Source organism: Equus caballus, chromosome 7, assembly GCF_041296265.1.
Source record: "Equus caballus isolate H_3958 breed thoroughbred chromosome 7, TB-T2T, whole genome shotgun sequence".
In the NCBI taxonomy this organism is placed as follows: domain Eukaryota; kingdom Metazoa; phylum Chordata; class Mammalia; order Perissodactyla; family Equidae; genus Equus; species Equus caballus.
The window spans coordinates 70,177,500-70,198,220 of record NC_091690.1 but is presented as its reverse complement, the minus strand read 5'-3'; the positions used below and the strand labels follow the sequence as shown (position 1 = coordinate 70,198,220).

The 20,721-nt window shown below is 38.3% G+C and overlaps 1 protein-coding gene across 50 annotated transcripts in view; it reads left to right on the top strand.

The window, feature by feature from the left end:
* EMSY (EMSY transcriptional repressor, BRCA2 interacting) overlaps positions 1-20,496 on the top strand; it is a 97,304-nt gene extending 76,808 nt beyond the window's left edge. For 10 of the 50 annotated variants that reach the window (XM_070274370.1, XM_070274382.1, XM_001494053.7 and 7 more), the window contains 7 exons: positions 4,369-4,533; positions 6,259-6,414; positions 7,432-7,473; positions 10,324-10,475; positions 12,378-12,941; positions 13,905-14,405; positions 18,478-20,496. In XM_070274370.1, the coding sequence (XP_070130471.1) occupies positions 4,369-4,533; positions 6,259-6,414; positions 7,432-7,473; positions 10,324-10,475; positions 12,378-12,941; positions 13,905-14,405; positions 18,478-18,672 (1,775 nt within the window). In that variant the 3' untranslated portion in view covers positions 18,673-20,496. Of the gene's footprint in view, positions 1-4,368; positions 4,534-6,258; positions 6,415-7,431; positions 7,474-10,275; positions 10,476-12,377; positions 12,942-13,904; positions 14,406-18,477 lie in introns of all 50 variants that reach the window. The other 40 variants (XM_070274367.1, XM_070274361.1, XM_023645679.2 and 37 more) reach the window with 10 other exon arrangements.
* Positions 20,497-20,721: the final 225 nt, after the last annotated feature.

The window sequence follows — 20,721 nt, the reverse complement described above, 5'->3', positions numbered from 1 at the left end:
AAGGTGATGTTTTCCTGTTTTTTGCATTACAGAGTTACTATATTTCCCTTTGAGATTAATAGTAATTTGTGGGGAAATACTTTGAGACTATACAAATAACGTATTTCTCATCAAACATTTATCTACTAGTTTGAGCATCCATTGATGATTTTCTGAAGTCCATTATTCTTTATACATTTGATAGTTGACATTCTGCTGTAAGAAAGAATTAACCTTTTCTTGACGTCAGATCCTTTTTCTGGCGACTTTCCTTACACAAGTACTGGAATAAGGATGTCTTTTATACCATGGGAATTTCTTGATTCTGCTTGTTGTTTCTAAACTTTCCCCACCTTCTGCCACCCTCAAGAAGGAGCAGTTTAGGCCTATACTTTGTTCCTGAACTGTTGCCTCACAGGCTAGAATAGAGGTTTTCATCTTCACCTGTGACACTTTCCTTGATCACCCTGGGAATGTTCATCACTCCTTCTACACTATGCTTCCACACTTGCTTTGTACTACCGGCTCTTTTATCATTGATCATTTTATTTTGTACTTTTTGATTGTTGGTTTATTATGTTTTCTTTTCCACTTGGCTACTAACTTCTCAAGAGCAAGGCTCATATTCATCTCTATATATCCACTATTTAGCAAAGAGGTTAACTAGCCTAAGTAGACATTTAGTAAAAGTTTCACTGAATTAACAAACAGCAAAACAGCAACCATAATAACTGTGACATAGGATTAAGCTTCAGCCTTATAAACTTATTGTTATTGCCTGAGTCCAAAATGTTTCCTTTCTGGGGTCTCCCCCCAACCATGCAGGTGGGCGTTTTATGTGGTACACCTGGAGTATGAGTATTTTTAGATATTGGTATATAGCTAGATGACCAAGCCTAACGGATCAAGACTACACTTGTCTGAGCCACTTACTGAAGTTTGGGCCATATCCCTTCCACAGCTCCTGAGCTTTCCTTCCTAATTGGATCTTCTTTTTTTCCCTTTCTCACTTGGGAAAAGGCTAGCCTTACTGGGTTCCAGATTTTAAAAAAAAGAAAAATATTGAAAGTTTATTTATTTATATTCTATTTATTTCTAAAAAGTTTTAAGGTGGATTAGATAGAATATAAGATTATATGAAGTAAAATGGAAGAGTATAAGGGGATAAAACCAAGGGTAGGGGTTTAAGGATGGATCAAGGCATGAGGCAAATACAAAAATGCGTTCTCTAAAGACATTGCTTTAAGTAGGCCACAACTTGGTTTCTAGAATGATTTTCCCAGAAGTTTCATGATCTCAGTAGATCATGGTGAGGGTGGGGAATGAATCCAGGTTGAGCAAAACATACTTATTACAGAACTTTTCAGAGCCATTATGTGCTAATATATATTGTGAAAGATGAAGAATGGAGTATATAATGGTAAATGCTCCCCAGCTTTTTTGACATGGAACCCTTCTTTTGCAGAACATCTTGAGGAGCTAAAGTTCTCTGGAATATTTGGGGCAATGCTGTCTAGGCAGTTAAATACTGTGAAGGCCTTGGGCTTTATGACAATACTTCAGGGAGAAGGTACATGTTACATCATAGAAGGGATATAGACATCTTGGGTTTAGTTTAAAAGAGATAGTTTAGATCTGTAAGACGTCTGGGAATCATTTATACGAGGAATAGTTGGTGGAGAGAGGAGATTTATTACGGAGAAGAGGAGATGAGGGTTGAGTTGGAAGGGACATGAGAGCTGTTGTCAGTTATCTTGAGGACTGTGATGTGAAAGAGGGAAAAGAATTGGTCTTTGTGGAAACATGGATGGAAACTAGAACCATTGGGTAGAAGTCACAGGAAGACCTATTTCCAGTGTATATAAGAAATTTTTCCAGTTGTCATAACTGTGCAGAGAGGGAAGGAAACTGTCTTGGAAAGTAGTGAGTTCTCTGATGCTGGAGTTTCTGGACCAGCAGGAATGTTGTTGTGAAGATTTTAGCATAGGATTGATGATAGTGCTAGACGAGCTTTTAGATTCTCTAGCCGAGAGGTCTTAGAGTTCTATGAGAGTGTGATATAGGCCTTTTATAATAAAGACACAGGAAATATTCTTCCATAGAGATGCCTCAGTCTGTCTTTGACTATAACAGTACAGTGTGTATCTCTACTGCCTAACATGTAGTAGATGTCCAATAAGTATTTGTTAAATGACCTGTGGGGGAAGATAACTGAGGATCAGCAATCCACCTTCCTCAAGAGAGATAGGGATGTCTAGGTGGATGCACACTGCATAATCGAACGGTACTTTGTGATCAGGCTCCTGTGTCTCAGTCCTTGTACTCTGATCCCAGCATCAGACTTGATAGGCCGTAGATTTCTTCAGTCTAAGCATAAGCCAGCAGTAGAGAGAAAGTCACTCAAGGAACATGTAGGTTCATGCTCTTGTTCTGTGTCACAGCTGTTGGCGTTGCTGCAGTGATACTTTGTGATGGTCAGCTACTCTTTCTGAGTATGGGCAGAAAGAGTGAGCCATCTGCCCGGTCCCTACAGGGTGATGTTATTTGGGGTGATGTCTCTCATAGGGCTCCCATGTGGAAATTTGTTTTCTTTTTCCAGTCTCTTTCTACCTTACCTTTCTACAAATGCAATCCTTACTTTCTTCTGGATGTTCAGTATATCTTATAGAGTTGGGTTGCACAGTCATTACCTAAAGGTCCTCTCACCTAACCAGGGGGTAGCAGTGTCATTATGAGAATTTCCTAAATTTGAGAACTTAGGTTATGTAGAGAGAATGATTCCCTAATATAATCAGTTCTCTTAAGTTTGAATTCTATATATCTACTTAGAGTGAGTAAAGAAAAACTGTTATATGCTTCAAATGGCATTTGATATTGCAGGATAATGTGCTTCAATCTTCTAGATTTTTTTGGAAGTTTAATGGAAATTATACATTCCTGGTGTGGCATATATCCTTATACCCAGTGTTTTTGAGGGGAAGATACAGTTTTTTAATGGTAATTTAAAATTTCAGATCTCTTGTATATTGATTTTGTTTTCTTTGGGAAGGCTGTTGTTTTTGAAGAGTTATTCTCCCTGCCCCAACCTTTTTGGACAAGTTTGTGGTTTTCAAAAGTATAAGATTTATAGAAGGTTGAACTTATGTTGTAATTATTCTTGTTTTTTGGGCTACACGAATGCTTTTCATTCTTCTGTGATGCTTTCACTGACCATTCCAATTCAAAGCAGTGTTTTTCTTTCTTTATGTTTGTCTTATTTGCCCTAATCATTTGATTTTACCCCCAAATAAAAAGCTATGTGTGTATCTTTATTTTACGTCTCTTCCACTATAATCTAAACTTGGGAGTAGGGTTCATGCCTTTATATCCCACATGATTTCCTGTGTAGCGTCTTGGACAAAGGAGTTTAGGGACTTAACAGTAGTCTAGTCCAACCTGCTTATTCTGTAAATGGAAAATTCAATAAAAAATTTCTTGCTTGATTTGATGCACATTTAGTATTTACGTGCATACCTGTATAGCATGAATATAATAAGCTTTGAATTAGGGCTGTAATTTGTTTTCAAATTAATAAAAAGTCTTAGAATTGGGAACTTTCAGGCCACTACCACCACAACAACAACAACATTTCTCTTGTCCTTCATAGTTTAAAAGCTCTTTTACATGTATCGTTTCATTATATCCTCAGAAATCTTGTGAGGTAGAGAGGTAATTTTATTGTTGGCATTTTATGAATAATGATATTAAGACCCAAAGAATCAACTTGCTAATAACTGATAGAGCTGGGACTGTAACCTGACTTGGAACTCCAAATGTTATTTGTGTCCTATTATATCATGCTGCTTCTAGATTATCTATCCCTCTTGTTGTCACTGGACAGGATTTCCTTTCAGTAATTCAGCCATCCAATAACTGTGGACTGAATGCTCAGGTTGTAATACAGAATACATTTCCAGGTGCATTGGGGAAAATAAAACTCCTGCAACATTTTATTCTTTCTGCATACAAAACATGCACACACACAAATGCACACCTATATTATAGCAGTTACCACATTGAATTGTAATTTGTCTTTTTACATGTCTGTCTCCCCAACCAGATTGTGTGCTTCTTGAGCATCCTTTGATTACTCTGTGAGCTCCTTTATATCCTCAATGCCAAATAGAGACTCTGGCAATAGGTGCCCAGTTTGTTGAATCAATGAATGAATGAATAAGTGAATACAGACACAAAAGACATTATGCCCTCTGGAGGCTTACAGTCTTCTTGGGGAGATAAAGCATGAAGTTTACAGTAAATACAAAGATTTAAAAAAAAAAAACAAATTGTTTTTTTTTTAAGAGAAACTTTGTTTATAGGGTTTGTTTTTTTTTAACTAATATAAAACAGATTCCCAGCCTGTAGTTCATGTAATTGCTTCCCGGCGTCAGGATTGGTCAGAACATGAGATTGCAATGGAGACTAGCCCCACCATAATTTATCAGGATGTATCCAGTGAATCACAATCAGCTACTTCAACAATCAAAGCTCTGTTAGAACTCCAACAGACAACAGGTATGAATTCACATGCTCACTTGAATGAAGCATGTTTTCTCTAGAGATGGGTTGTGCTAAAATACTACCACTGTTATATTTTCTTTGTTATTATTTGAGCACATTTCCCCCCTCTGGACTTGTCTGTATTCATTGGTGCAGTCTGTTTACTTGTCAGTTCATTAAGATAGGCACAGGAGTACTGAAGGATGGGTAGATTATAGTCAGTAGAAAGAAGAAAAAAATGGCAGAGCTCTTTTTTCTCTGTTTCCTACTTGAAATGGACAGTCCTCTTGCCTCTTGTCACCAGAAAGGAGTAAGTCTATCACTCTAAGCACAAGGATAGATGCAGCAGAGTTGCCAGTTCTCTTCAAGAATAGTGGGAGGCAGATTGAAGGGCCCCTGCCGTCCTCCTTGATTTTGGTGGGGCAGTTTTGTGGTCATAAAACATCATTAATGGCCCTTGCTAGCATTCTAATTTTATCTTCATATTCTTTGTATAATTTAACCGCTTGCGCTTCCATGCAAAGCTGTACTCATTTAACAAGATCCTATCAGTATTTCTAGTTACTGAATATCTTTACCTAAACTCTGGGCAAAGCCGTGTTAGTTATAGTACTGACTTTCCTATTATAATAGGTTCTAAGTTTGTCAGAGTATTTAAGGGACCTTAGCGATGATCTCATCCCACCCTTTCATTTTATGGATAAGCAAACTGAGATCTAGATAGGTTACCCAATTGGTTAGTGTCAGAGTGAGATTCCACGTATTTTGATTCTTAGTTCAATGTCCTCTCTACTTGTGGGGTGACTTTTAGTATTCTTTTGGTTTTGTTTTGCTTTCTTTGTTTAAATGATTATTTTGATTTTTGTCACATTATATGCTTGGTGGGAATAATCTGAATGATCATTCAGTGGACTTAATTACTGGTTACTGTTTATTATAATATCTATTCCACACTACCCAAAGAATACTTGTAATCAATGTAAGTCTTTGGTTAATCTTTCTGTTGGTGTTATTTTTGGCCTTAGGCATTTCCTCAGCTCCTTGTCTTTAACATACTCAGCCATTTCCATTAATGCCTTATAGAGGGTGGAAACCGAATGGGTAAATTTTGTAGAAAAAGTGATAAGATAGAAAGTAAATCTATCCATGGAAACCATTCTCGATTCCAGACCATTCCATAAGACATTTTTGCAGGAACAGAAAGGCCATTTTTTCCTAACACTGAAAATTTTTATTCTTTAAGAGTCATTGAAGACATTGTAACACTTCTTTAGAGATCATCTTGAATTTTAATAGATCATATTAAACTGGTCACTGTGTTGTGCTTTTCTGGGTGGGCATGCCCTAGAGCAAATCATGCTGTGTCCTGCTTATTCACCCTTTGTTTTCAGGTTGGTAAACTCAAGAATACCAGGGACTACTTTGAAGAAGGGTAAAGGAAATGATCTAAGGGAAGTACACACAAGGGACGCAGACCCAGGTGTTTGGCTTAGTGATAATAGGGGAGATTTTAGTCTGACTGCATATGAGTCCTTCTTGCTAGGCTGCTGGGTATGGTTGCACAAGTTGCGTACTCTACAGCCATACATAGTAGTCTGCTTTTTTCTTTTCAACTTACTGTCTCCTTAGTCACTGCCAGTGTGTCACCCCAGAGATCTGGTTCATTATTCCCATGGACAACTCTGGTTTTGGTACTTGTTTGTAATAAAAGTTAACTTTTCCCCTGACTTTTTTATGCAGTAAAGGAAAAATTGGAATCTAAACCAAGACAACCTACTATTGACTTGAGTCAAATGGCAGTGCCTATTCAGATGACCCAGGAAAAGAGACATTCTCCTGAGAGTCCATCAATTGCTGTGGTAGAGTCAGAACTAGTTGCTGAATACATCACTACTGGTAGGTGTCCTGTTACAAAAGTAGTATTAAGGTAGGAGAGCTACCTTTCTGGATTTCCTGGGGTGGTTCTTTGGGGGAGAAGATATTCTTTATATTTCCAGATCTTTTCCAGTTTGCTCTAAGAGCAAATTCATTGTCCTTGGGATTTACTTTGTCTTTAAGAATAGGGAAAAAAAAATCAATAGGTTGTTACAAAGTTTGCAAGTAATATAAAATTGCAAGTTTGCCATAAATAATGTCTGTGAATATATGGCAACAGTTAAATATCTTTTATATAAGAATAAATATTTTTATGCATCTGTATTTTTTAGTTTTCGGGGAGGGGAGGTGGGTCAAGGGAGAAAGAAGATATAAAATCCAACTCTTTTTTTAATGCAAAGAAAAAAATGTGGAAAACTTTAAATCCCTGTAAATACTTAGGAGGTTCTGGTGGAAAGCAAATTAGGTATTTGTTTAAAATGTGGTCTGGCAGCAAAATACTAATGAGATTTTTGGATGGCATATATAGAGAAGTGGAGCAGGAAGGATAATGGATTCTTTCTCTCATATTCTGGTGAGAACACACCTGGAATACTGCTTTCTGTTTTGGACACTTCATTACCTCGAAATTTGAAATAGTTCAGAGAGTAGTAATGTGAATAATTAGGGGTTAGGAGAGATGACTTATGAAGCAATCTGTAAAGAACACCTGTCTTAAGTTTTCTTAAGCAGTGATTGAAAGAGAACATAAAGTTACAAATATTTGAAGGATGTAAATACCAAAGTGGAAAAGGAATTCTTTGGCATCATTTTAGGAGATATTATTAAGATTAATGGGTTAAAATTGCTAAAAGGGAAAATCTAGTTAAACATTATGGAAAGCCATTTGACATCTTTTTTTAGAGATATTTAGCAGAATGCTAAGTAAAGCAGAGGGCAGTATGTGGGGAAATCAGTATTAACTGGGGATAGACTAGATTATCAAACGGTAAATAGATGAGAAGACCTATGACTTCTTCCCTTACTTATCCTTTTCAGAACGCACTGATGAGGGGACAGAGGTTGCTTTTCCCCTTCTAGGTAAGTGGTGTGCATCCATTTGTAGTATAACTAAAGGTAAAAGAGGATTGTTTTGTGGGGGAAGCACTTAAATGGATGCGCTCTACTCTGATCTGGTAGAGGAAAGGTAAGCTCCACTCAGTGAAAGGGAGAGAGATTTTCCTTTTGTAGAATAGTGGGATTCCTTCTCAGAAAGGAGCAGTTTGACATTGGAAAATATGAGTTGTTAAAAGAAGTGAGTGTTCTATGGTGTTTATGGCCCAGTTAAGGTCGCTTCAGCTGTTTTCCAAATGTTCAGTCTGTGACCTCCTTCCATAATCTCCTCCCATCATATCCTCAGCCACATTGAGCATTTTCTTTGACTTCAAAGCCAGCTTTGGCCCTGGCCTCTTTTACTATCCTGCAGTGGGTGTTACTTTTCTCTAACTTTCCTGCACTCTGGGGAGTTACTATGAAGAGATTTATAGCATCTTGAATGAGGATGATTTTTAAATGGTTTTAGTTGGTCTTCTATCACATCCATTTCATTTCTTAATTTTAAAAATTTAATGTAATAATTGTGAAGATTAGTATGGGCAGTAGAAGTATCCATATGTTATATATCCATGTAATCTGATAATTTCATCAGAAATTTTAAATTTATTATTAATTTTTCGAATGTCATTCATTTCTGATGATGCTTCCATCAATAAAAAACTTCATTAATTTGCTTGCTTAATTTTAATATTAGTATGATTTGTCTTTTCTCCTAGTCAGTCATATTGTAATGATTTTAATAGTTGTTTTAATGTAAACCCTAACTCCCCTTTTTTCAGTTTGGTTGAGCACATATAGAAGATTTTATTAATGCTTATAATTTAAAATATACATATAAAGCATACTATAAAGTACAGTAAGATACTGTAGTCCATTTCTAAAAGAATACTGATGATGCTGCCTATAATTTCTTATATCACATGTAGGCATATGTGTAGCAACAATAGAAAAACTATATTTGTGAATATAGATAGAATGTGTCATAAAAATAAATAAAGCTTGTTTATATTTCACTGGATAGTTTTAAAGTTCTGTACTTTACAGTGATGTGCCAAATGACGTTTCAGTCAACAACAGACCACATATACAATGGTGGTCCCATAAGATTAGTACCATATAGCCTATGTGTCTAGTAGGCTATACCATCTAGGTTTGTGTAAGTACACTCTATGATGTTTACACAACAAAATCACCTAACCGCACATTTCTCAGAATGTATCCCCGTCGTTAAGTGACACACAAATATAATACATAAATGGCACTTTTATTTTGATTTCTGTAGTGATCATCTTACCCTTGGACACCTCACTATGACTTTTCTAAGTATGAACCACTACTACTTAAAATTGTAGATCAAGATAAATGAGCATTAGAATCATGGATTATTGAAAGAGTTTTGACATTCTCAGAATCCTTAGCTAATTTTGTAGATTTGGTTTACTCTGTTCCTGATTCAAAAAGTTGGTTTCTCAGAAACCATAAGCTTTATTTATTTATTTTTTTTTTTTTGAGGAAGATTAGCCCTGAGCTAACATCTGCTGCCAATCCTTCTCTTTTTGCTGAGGAAAACTGGCCCTGAGCTAACATCCGTGCCCATCTTCCTCCGCTTTATACGTAGGACGCCTGCCACAGTATGGCTTTTGCCAAGCAGTGCCATGTCCACACCCAGGATTTGAACCAGTAAACCTCAGGCAGCTGAGAAGCGGAACATGCGAACTTAACCGCTGTGCCACTGGGACGGCCCCAACCATAAGCGTTTTTAAAGCTCTGTAGAATAGGAAGTGGTGAATGTTTATACTGTTCAAAAAGTTGAAATTGAGGCTGGTGAAAGATGATAGATGGGCATCAGTGTAGATGTATAGTTATACATCTATAAATAGATGTAAATATAAATGTGTAGTTTATTCCATAGGGCCTTTATAGCAAGAGAATAAGAAGTGGACTTCTTCCTCCACTGTACTCTCACCCATTTGTGTCAGGTGAGCTAAATTTGAGAAGATGAAAGAACACTGATATTTCTATTCTTTTGTTAACTTTATATTTTAGTACTTAATTTAAGGACTAATTTCAATCCACTACTTCATTTGGTCCTCTTCGAGGTAGAGAGAGAAATTTTTATCATCTCATTTAAAAAACCCAAAAATCAAGCAAACAAAATAAAATCTCTAAGTTTTAGAGGTTAATAGAGTTTGTGACCTCTTCAAATTCTCATGGCTAATTGTTGGTGGAGTGGGACAGAATCTGGGTGTGACTCTTGGTCCAATTCTCTTTCTGCAGTATCATTTTGAGTCCTTACATCTTTAGGAACTGTAAGAATGAGAAACAGTGTCTCTTCATATAAAGGAGTGTATGCTTCTGGTTTTGTATTGCATTTGGAACTCGGACCAAGAGATTAAAGAACTTGTATTGTCTTACTATCCTTAAAGATATTAGTCTTGGGTTCATTACAGAAACTGATTTTGTTTTCTTTCCCTACTGGGGTAAAAGGTCATTGGAAAAGTGAGTGTAACTCGCAGGAGGTTGTAACTTGAAGGGGTGTGTTCCTCCTTTGTGATAATAGTTTTCACAGTGCTTCCACATACATTTCTCATCTCATCCTTATAATAGCTCTGTTATTCCCATTTTACAGATGAGGACACAGAGTCTCAGAGAAGATAAGTGGCTTTCTCAGAGTCACACACTTCATAGATGGGCAGACTCTGGTCTTCTGCCTCCTAGTTCACATTACTGCATTTTCTCTGGGATGCAGTCTCACAGACATTTGTTTAAAATGACTACTGGTTACAGATGCTGTGGTGATTTCTGGAGAAATATCATCACCTCCTCTATTTTCAGTCAGCCATCGCTCCCAGCCCCAACAGCCCTCCCAGCCCCAGCGGACCCTGCTCCAGCATGTGGCTCAGTCACAGACCGCAACACAGACTTCGGTGGTGGTGAAGTCCATCCCGGCGTCTTCTCCTGGAGCAATCACCCACATTATGCAGCAGGTTGTATCTCTTTTTTTTCTTCCTGCCTTCTGTAACTGCCTCCTTCCTGAAGTAAGGTTCAGTTTCATCTCCTGGTAAAAGAGGGGAAATAACTGAATAAAAGAGTGTGTAATTCTTTCATCCATGAGGAGTGAGTAGAGGAAATGAGTTGATAGTCTTTACACTGGAAAGTAATTAAGAAATAGTGTTCTTGAACACTAGTGTTCTTCTGTAAACTCTTAACGTTTCAGCAGGGTAGGGCTATCTAGATGAATTTGTGACATCAGAATTGGTTACTGTTTCTGAGTATTTTACTGTTATGGGAGAATTTATCACTGAGGTAAGATTTTCAAATGAAATGGAAGTTGGTTTGTTTAGCTGTTTATTTCTGAGTTTTTTGTTTGTTTTGCTTTTTGCTTTCAGAATAAATCCTCAGGGGAACATTATGAATAAGTAGGTAAATAAATATTTGACTTTTTTTTTTTTTTTTTACTATATGTGACAAATTAAGGAGGAAGAGACTCAACAGGAAGGAGAATGAATTAATATAAAACAGAAAATCTGGTATCAAGGGTGATGGGGAAAAGGAAGAAATATGTTAAGTTGGTTTTGTGTCAGATACTGTGCTTTGAGTTTTAAATACATTAACTTGTTTGATTTTCACTATGATCCTGCAAGGTGGGTGTATTATCCCTCTTACCAATGAGGAAACTTATGCTCACAAAAGTTAAGTAACTTATCCTGGGTGGCAGAGCCAGGATTTAAACCCAAAGCATCCTGCCTCTATTATAAAGTGATATCATAGATATCAGATTTAAGCATGACTTATCATGAGTAGTCACATAAATCACCATCACTTGACTGGTTGACCCTAATTGTAGGCAAACTACCTAAAAGGCAATGAAGGAACTGTTAAATTAAAAACCGGCATGTGTAAGGGATATTGAATCTCAAAGTTTTAAAGTTTAGAGTAGAGGTGTAGCATATGACAAGGCAGTGGGAAGGATGAGGTTGGGGTGGGTCTTGTGTTACTGAGGGAAGCCAGATGGCCAGAGATTTTGCTAGGTGTCAGATCTCAGCCTGGAGTCTGGCCCTCATCTGAGCAGTCCTGATGTTGACCTTTCTCAAGATGCCTAGGAAGGTCAGACAGGCTGGCCCTAACCGTGTCGCTCAAGGTCAATGCCTCCTCCCAGCACTGTTGTAAGCAACCCCGGGCCGGCTCCCTTTCTGCTGACAGGAGTGCTCTTGTCCCCTCCCCCGTCTCCTTCCCTCCTGGGAGCTGGGTCTCTGGGAAGCTGGGGCCTGGAGGGCCTGGAGTCTGAGCAAAGGGGCAAGGAGGGCTTGTGCAGAGGGCTGTTCACGCAGACCTTGGTGAAACCTGATGGACTGTCTCCACTCCGCAGAGAAGCCCTCTGGGGACTGGGATGGGCACGTCCCTCAGACAGTTCTTCCCTTCTGGACAGTGTTGGATGTGCACACAGCCAAAGTGGGCTTCTCTGGACCTTGGCTCTGCTCTGGACACCTCACTCCTTGGTTACTGCATTCTTTCTTTGGCTGGGTTAACATCTGTGATGACCAGGCTAGAGAGCTGTGTCCTGAGCCAGGGAGCCTTTTCTTTTTCTGTGATGGGCTGTGCTTACAGGGCAACCTTATTCTTATAAGTCCTGGGCCCTCTAGGACTTTTTATAGAGAAGTGAGTAGACCAGTTTTTGCAGTACTTAATGTCTGATAGTTGAAATTACAAGAGTCTCAATCTAAAGCCACCTTTAGATTTAGAAACCTTGAGGTTTCTTGTCTTTTTGGGCTCTTCATTCTGAAAATTTTTGAATAAATCTTATAACCAAATCTTTTCCAGTTTGAGGAAAATGTAGCAATGTAGGTGTTTTTCTTATTTCATTCTTACTTTGTACCTTTTTTACTTAGGCATTAAGCAGTCACACTGCTTTTACCAAACACAGCGAGGAACTTGGAACTGAGGAAGGCGAGGTTGAAGAGATGGACACTTTAGACCCTCAGACAGGTCTGTTTTACCGATCTGCCCTGACTCAGTCACAGTCAGCTAAACAGCAGAAACTTAGCCAGCCCCAGCTGGAACAGACTCAGCTGCAAGTGAAAACTCTGCAGTGCTTCCAGGCTAAACAGAAGCAGACCATCCACCTGCAGGCAGACCAGCTCCAGCACAAACTCCCGCAAATGCCCCAGCTTTCCATCAGGCATCAGAAACTCACCCCTCTCCAGCAAGAACAAGCACAGCCCAAGCCAGATGTACAGCACACACAGCATCCCATGGTGGCCAAAGACAGGCAGCTTCCTACCTTAATGGCACAGCCCCCGCAAACTGTAGTACAGGTGCTTGCAGTGAAAACGACGCAGCAGCTCCCTAAACTGCAGCAGGCTCCGAACCAACCAAAAATCTACGTGCAACCCCAAACCCCCCAGAGCCAAATGCCGCTCCCAGCCTCGTCTGAGAAACAGCCGGCAAGCCAGGTAACGGAATATTGATAGCATGCAAAGTTAAACTTCTCTGTTCACGGAAAAAATGAGAACATCACGACCCTATCGTGATTAGCAGTGCTTTCTCCTGGCAAGAGGAAACTCAAAAGCCTCATTACGCTGATATTACTTTACCCCTTGAGAAGGTTGACATTAGGAAAGAAATGCACACATTAATTTAGGAAGAAAAAAAACATAGCACTCAGAACTTGATTTTCCAGGCAGTTTTTAATGAAATCACTTGAGCATTGATCAACAGTGCATAGAAGCTATACCCCTAAATTATTTTTATTTTTTACGTATAAGGTATTTATTTCCATGCCTGTAAACTCTTATTTCTGTGGCAGTAATGCTAAGTAAACTACAGTCTTTTAAGGAGCTTTATTGAACATTTTCCTTTGTAGTTTACATCATCACCATCTAGTTAATAAATTTATCTTCTAGATTGCCGAGGAATTATCTGTGAATATTTGAAAGAAAAATTATCTTAGCGAAAATCAGTGGCTTTGGAGTGATATATGTGTATGTGTATATTATAAATACATATATATAGAATATGTTTGTATAAATGTATTTTGAAGCAAAAGATTGAAAAAAAACCTGCTTTTTATTTTAAAAAGCTGAAGATTATGTGAAATAATTTGAGACGGGTTGAAAGCGTACTGTGTGGGGATGTAAATCCCAAAGGAAAACAAGGCTGCTGTGACTTTTTTTTTTCTTTTACTGCTATGAACCTTGGCTGGCTGAACAAAGGTTCTTTCAACCCTTCCTTTTTCTCTAGGTTCCTTAAAAGTAACCAGATACTTTCCCATCCAGCCTTCTTATTAAAACATCGAGCTTCAAAATGTCTTCCTAGTATACAGCACGAATGTTTCTTTTGCCATATTGTCTGGGGTGTTGGATAGGTTTTCTCAAAGAAATGTAGCTGTAACACACACAACCCCAATTTGTTTTCAGGTGGAGCAGCCAATTATAACCCAAGGATCCTCTGTTACAAAGATAACTTTTGAGGGGCGCCAGCCTCCTACAGTTACAAAGATAACTGGTGGCAGTTCTGTGCCTAAGCTGACATCACCAGTTACAAGCATATCTCCCATTCAGGCCTCTGAGAAGACAGCAGTGTCAGACATTTTGAAAATGTCTTTGATGGAAGCTCAGATTGATACAAATGTAGAGCATATGGTAGTGGATCCCCCAAAGAAGGCTCTTGCCACTAGTATGCTCACTGGTGATGCAGGATCATTACCTTCCACCCACGTGATGGTGGCAGGGATGGCGAATTCGACTCCCCAGCAACAGAAATGTAGAGAGTCCTGTTCAAGTCCATCTGCTGTTGGCCCTCCCCTAACAACAAGGAAAATCGATGCTCCAGGAGTGCCTACAACAGGCCAGTTCATGCGTATTCAGAATATAGGCCAAAAGAAAGCTGAAGAGAGCCCAGCAGAAATTATCATCCAGGTAAGAATTGGAAGGAACATGAAAAATCTTGGGCATCTTGGGGGTTGTGAGTTTGGTGTGTTTGGGGATGTCACAGGAAGACTCAAGCCAAAATGGCAAAAAGACTGAGATTATCTTTGAGATGGAATTTGACAAATTTGGCTTAATACCTATTACAAATAATTCAAATTTATATTTATTTTCTGGAAATAGAGTCCTAGAAAATTCGTGGATATTGTCACACAGCACACCTTAGAGGCAATCAAGGGCCCTGAGCCCGTTCGTCAGCTTGGGTTATAGATGCAAGCCATACTTGCCAGTGCTAACTCAGCAAGTCAGCCCAGAAGATGAACAACTTCTTGGGGTCAAACTTGGGGCTCCCCAATCTTTGCTCAAAAACTCCTGAGATATAACTGGGTTGCACTTTTATTTCAAGTTAATTTCAGGGACTGTTTTCTTGGGAAAAACAGTTCTTGATCCAAATTTATGGTTTTCAGGACAAAAAAACCTTAATTAACTGAAATGTCTGCAGAAACATGTTGTAAGAGATTGTTTCTAAGTAATTTAATTTTATGTTTAACTTGGGATTAACCATAAAGCTTTGCTTTTTATTTCAATTATTGTTATTGGAAAATCTTGTTGTGGTTACTGTTCTGCCTTGGTAAGTACAGGCTAGTGAACATAAGGGACTCTTCATTGACAGCAGGTCTTCCTCTGCCTCCTGTCTCCTTCATTCTAAAACTCACCTGTCATCATGCACAATAGATCAAGACGGAAGAATTACTAGGACTAGCCCTTAGAAGTTGTGTTTTATTTCCCTCTCTCCTTGCCGGGTACCAGGTTGTTTTCTTGACATTTGTCATTTTTTGCTAAACAGCTGTATGGCTTGGACAGTATCAGAGCAGCTCATTTTAGTTAATTGGGAATTTGGATTTATTGAAATGTGGATAATCTAGGATTTACCACAGATTCACTACTCTGGGACTTGAAAGTTCCTGTGGTAGACTTTCCCTTTTCCAGAGAAAGAATGAAAGTTGGTCAATATAAATCCGAATACAATATATGTATGGGAGAAATGTTTAAAGGCAAATAGAACTGGCCATTGAATTATTGACATAATTTGTTCTTCCTTGTAAAAACAAATGTTAGTAAATTAAATAATCCTTGACAAAAGGATTTGTTATGGGTTTTTTCCCCCTAAGAGTTAGGGTATGGTGGAAAAGGAATGGTTTCCTGGCTTTGCCATTCACTGTGTGACTTTGATCAAGGCAGCTTAACCTGACTGTGCCTTAGTTTCCTCATCAGTAAAATGGGAATAAACAATGCCTACTTTACATGATTGATGTAAGGATTACACAAAATTGGGATGAAGTACCTAGCCCAGTACTTGGCTCTTAGTGATTGCCCAATAAGTGGTAGCTGTTAACTTTTTTTTTTTTTGAGAAAGATTAGCCCAGAGCTAACTACTGCCAGTCCTCCTCTTTTTGCTGAGGAAGACTGGCCCTGAGCTAACATCCATACCCATCTTCCTCTACTTTATACGTGAGACGCCTACCACAGCATGGCTTTTGCCAAGCGGTGCCATGTCTGCACCCGGGATCCGAACTGGTGAACCCTGGGCCACCGAGCACACTTAACTGCTACGCCACCAGGCCGGCCCCACTATGAACTATTTTTACTAAAATTTATGATGGTTCCTGGGGGTTTAAATTGGCATGCTCATTAAATTGAAAATAATTGGATAACTTATTTGGAAATTTTTTCTGTACTTTATGAACAGCGGTGAAAATGTAATTTGTTTCATGTATCAAAGATGATAGCTAATGGGTAGGTTCTCTGTAGAATACTCAGCTAACTTTTCACATGTACCATATGCTCTGTTGCTGTGTCAGAGGAAAGGGCAGCATAATGATGAAGCACCTAGCTTTTGGAGTCGTAAATACCTAGATTTGAATCTTACCTGTACCAGCATTGTGGCTTTGAGCAACAGACTTAACCTCTGTACCTCAGTTTCATTACCTATGAAGTGGAAACAATAACACTTACCTCACAGAGTTGCTGAGGATTAAGTGAGAAAATATATACAAAGCAGCTGGTTAAACGTGTCTGATACAGAATGATACTCAATAAAGATAGCTCCTATTAATATAATCATTAATTAATAAACTGTTAGAACATTTTCATTTCTTATTATTAGTTATGGTTAGCTTTGACCTGAACTATTGATTTTTCTGATTCGGTAAAATCCCTATGAGGGTGAGTGAAGGAAGTCTGCAGAAGTGCTTTGATTCGTTGAACAACGTTCTGTAAAAAGTCAGCGTGTTTGATAGTAAATGCTTTGAATGAAAAGCATTCTCTGTAGACAGATTATCTGTGTTTTGTTTATGTGTTCATTCATTCATTCCACATGTATTATTTAATCTCTGTGTTTCGGGCACTGTGCTAGGTGCTGAGGATAGAGGAGTAGACAAGACGAATATCTTCTATTCTGAGGGAAACTACATATGTGGAATTCATTGCATTTTAGAACCACAAGGATCTTTAGAACATATCTTTTCCAACTATCTTATTTTACACAAGATTAAACTAAAGCTCAAGAAAGTGAAGTGACTTATTCAGAGATCCACAGCAAGTCAGAGCCAGATCTAGGTTTGCTGACCCCACCTGAGACTTTTTCACAATAATCAGCTATATGGAATGGGGTAGGGGTGGAGGGGACGCAAACAAACAAACGAAAAACTCCACCACCCTAGAATCAATGCCTAGGTATCTTGCAGTATTTTCTTGATAGTGTTAAAATCAAATTTACATCTCTCCCAGTAGAAGGTTGTTTTGGTTAAGTATATTTGCAAAGTGCTGGTATTCAACTTTAATCTGGGGTTTTTAATGTCAGAGATGCATTATTCATTTGGCAAATGCTTGTGGAGCATATAATGTGTGCCAGGCCCTGTTCAAAGCTCTGGGCATCTAGCTGTGGAAAAGATAGTCAAGATCTATGTTCTGCTCCATACTCTCATGGAGCTTACATTCTAAGGGTAAGAAAAAAATTTAAGAAACAGATGCTAAATGCAATGAACAAAATGTAGCAGCACCTGACAGAGCGAGCAGTGGGACCAAGCCAGTACTCTGGTTTCATGGTCATAGAGGGAAGGCTTCTTGAAGCCATTTACCCTGAGCATTTGAGCTAAAATGCAGATGACAGGATGGAACCAGCCATGCAGAGATTTGGAGGAAGAGTATTCCAGGAAGACGGGAATAATTAGTACGAAGGCCCCAAGGTCTGTTGAGTTTGGCATAGGCTGGAGCCGTGGTAAGGAGTTCAGTGTTATAGCAAGTATAATAGGAAACAATTGTAGAGTTTTAAGCAGGGCTGTGATGTGAACTGATAAACCTTTTAAAAAGATGTCTAATAACGGTGAGAAAAAAGAATCTGACAAGGCAATATGGCCAGAGTATGTGTTTATCTGCTGATATTTTTATTACTTAAAAGATAGTTTTGTCTTCTCTACTTTCAATTTCAGTAAAGATTGTTAGTGTGTGACCCAAACAGGTAGCTTCCCCTTTGAACTACCAAAGGGTTACCAAAGGGCTTAAAATATATTATGGTATCAGCAAATTAATCATTCATCTTGCAGATGATAATGAGCGAAATCTGACTATATTTACATTTAAAATTTGCTTAATGATCAAATGAAAACGTCCTTCAAGTCTCTCTCTTGAATTAGGCACAGACCTTAACCTTTTTTGTTAGAAGAGGCACCATCAGGGAGTGGAAGGATCACTTTGAGTTGTACAGGACTTGAATTTGAATCCTGGCATTAACCCTGACCAACTGTATGACCTTGATTAAGTCACTTACCCTCTTAGTTTCCTCATTTGTAAAATGGGAAATATTATTTTCCTTACAGGGTTGTTATGGGGATTTAGAGGACTACCATATGTGAAAGCAAGCACCCAGCACAGTGCCTAGTGGTAGTAGTTGTCCACGAAACGTCAGTTTCCCTTTGTCCTTCCTTAGTGTTGTTGGGGAGATCCTTCTGTTACCTTTTCTCTTACCTTACCGTGAAGCTTCTCTCCTGTGTCTTTCTTGCAGGCCATTCCCCAGTATGCCATTCCTTGTCACTCCAGCTCCAACGTGGTAGTAGAGCCCAGCGGGCTCCTTGAGCTAAACAACTTCACCAGTCAGCAGTTGGATGACGATGAGACGGCAATGGAGCAGGACATAGACAGTAGCACAGAGGATGGAACTGAGCCCAGCCCCTCTCAGAGTTCTGCTGAACGGTCCTAGTGTTTTGGACACAGGAGTGCACTTTAAAACCTACTTGGTTACCAAGTGTCCAGGGAAGCCCTGCATTTTGATGTCTAAAGAGAGCACTTTGCCCATGCTTAGGCTACGGACCCTGAAACAGCAGTGTTTCAACAAGAATTGCTGCTGGAGCAGCATTTTAAGACGAGATAAAACTCACAGGGGAATGTACTTTTTTAAAAAAAGAAAAAAGAAAAAAAAGAAAAAGATGCACATCTACAGTGACATAAGACCTGATGTTCTTTCTCTGTTGGACCATGGCTGATGGAAAAGTTTATCTTGCAGTAGAGAAAGACTTTTCCTTTGAATGTTCTTCAACTGGTTTCTACTGAGCAAAACACCATCAAAAAAGGAGAATGTGAATAGTTTGTATTTTGAAACAGTGTGTCAGGAACAGTTTTTTAAAAAATCTTGTATGTTTTTGCAAATCCCTGGAAGTGTTGAATTGGTTAACATTTTACATTTGCTCGGTTCATAGTTTATAAAATAACTTGAAAAATACTGGCATTAAAGAATCCTAATTGGATGGTGGAAATCAGATCCCTAACCAGTGGGAAGTGCTTTCTGGGTGGCTTGTACATTCTCACCAATTGTATGCTAATTTATTGTGTTGTTGTTTCTCTGTGCTATAGGCAGCGCATTTGCCTTCTATTTATTTAAATGTAAACATTTCAAAGTCGGCCGTATTCCTTCTGACAAATTTCCTGTAAACCAGGATTGCCTACCCTTTCCACCTCCCACTGTCTCCTCCGCTCCTTTAAGAAAACTTATGAGAAAATGTTTCATTGTGAAGCAGAGGAAAAGAAACATTTTCTGGCCCAAAGGAAATATTCAGTTATGTTCAGGAAAAGAAATTATTCACATTGAACTTGCACATTCATGTTGGATTGAGACTTTGAAAATAACTTTTACATACTTTTGTTTAACCCCCTTTGAAATGTATAAAAAGTTCATTTACAGTTCTAAATGTAATGTTTTTAAGCATTCTGCCTTTTTAGGACACAGTTTATTTAAGCAATATGTTTGGGTCTTGTGATCACTGTCTGTCACAAATAGAGTGAAGGATAAGAGGGTGGGAGGGTGAGAGTCACTTTTGACAAGTTGTGGCAAAGGAAACTATACTTTTCATTTTTAAAAAAATGTAAATAGAAAACTTTTTAACGGTTTTATATAGATTTCACTATAAATAAGCATTTTAAGACTGACAAATGTTGAACTGTACATACGTATTCAGCGTAACTGCCCAATTTTTTGGTGCTGAAGTACTGTAAGTAGAATTCATCAACAGTCTCCTAATTTTTGCATTCATATCTGGAAAAAAAAACTGTGATACTGTAGTTAATAAATTCCCACTAGAGTGACACTGAAGATTTAAACACAAGCATTCATAAGATGCACTGGTCTCTGGTACTTGTCATTATTTCTACTAGGTGATAATGACTTACCCATAGATGGAGCTGTTGGATGTTATTTTATTGTACAAATTCATGTTTAAAAGACTTCGTGACTGTTTCTAGTTAAGTAATTTTTTAACCTCTCGGGTCAGAGACTTCTTTGAAAATCTGATTACACTATGAACTCTCTTACCAAAAAGATACACATGCCAATATATGTTAGATTTTGCATACAATTTTAGGGTTTCATGGGACCCTCAGCCTATCCATGTATTCCAGGTTAAGCCCTCTGTTACGGTCAATCCATTACTTACAGATGTAAGTTTTTATAAAATAAAGTATCTTTTAAATATTCATGGATCAGGTAACAACAGCAAACTTGAATAAAGTTATTACGTTCTGTTTCTCCATATCCTGGCAGCGTAGCCTACCTGTGTCCCATTGAGAATTTGGCCTTAATATGTTTCAGCAACCAGAATGGCAAAGGAAATTTCCATAGTCTACATTTTTAAAAATTAATATGTATATTTAACAAATTATGAAGTGGGGGGTTTAAATTTCTTTTTCTTTTAAAGGTGTTAATTTCAAGAAGAACATGAATTTTATTTATTCAACAAATATTAATTAAGCATCTTCT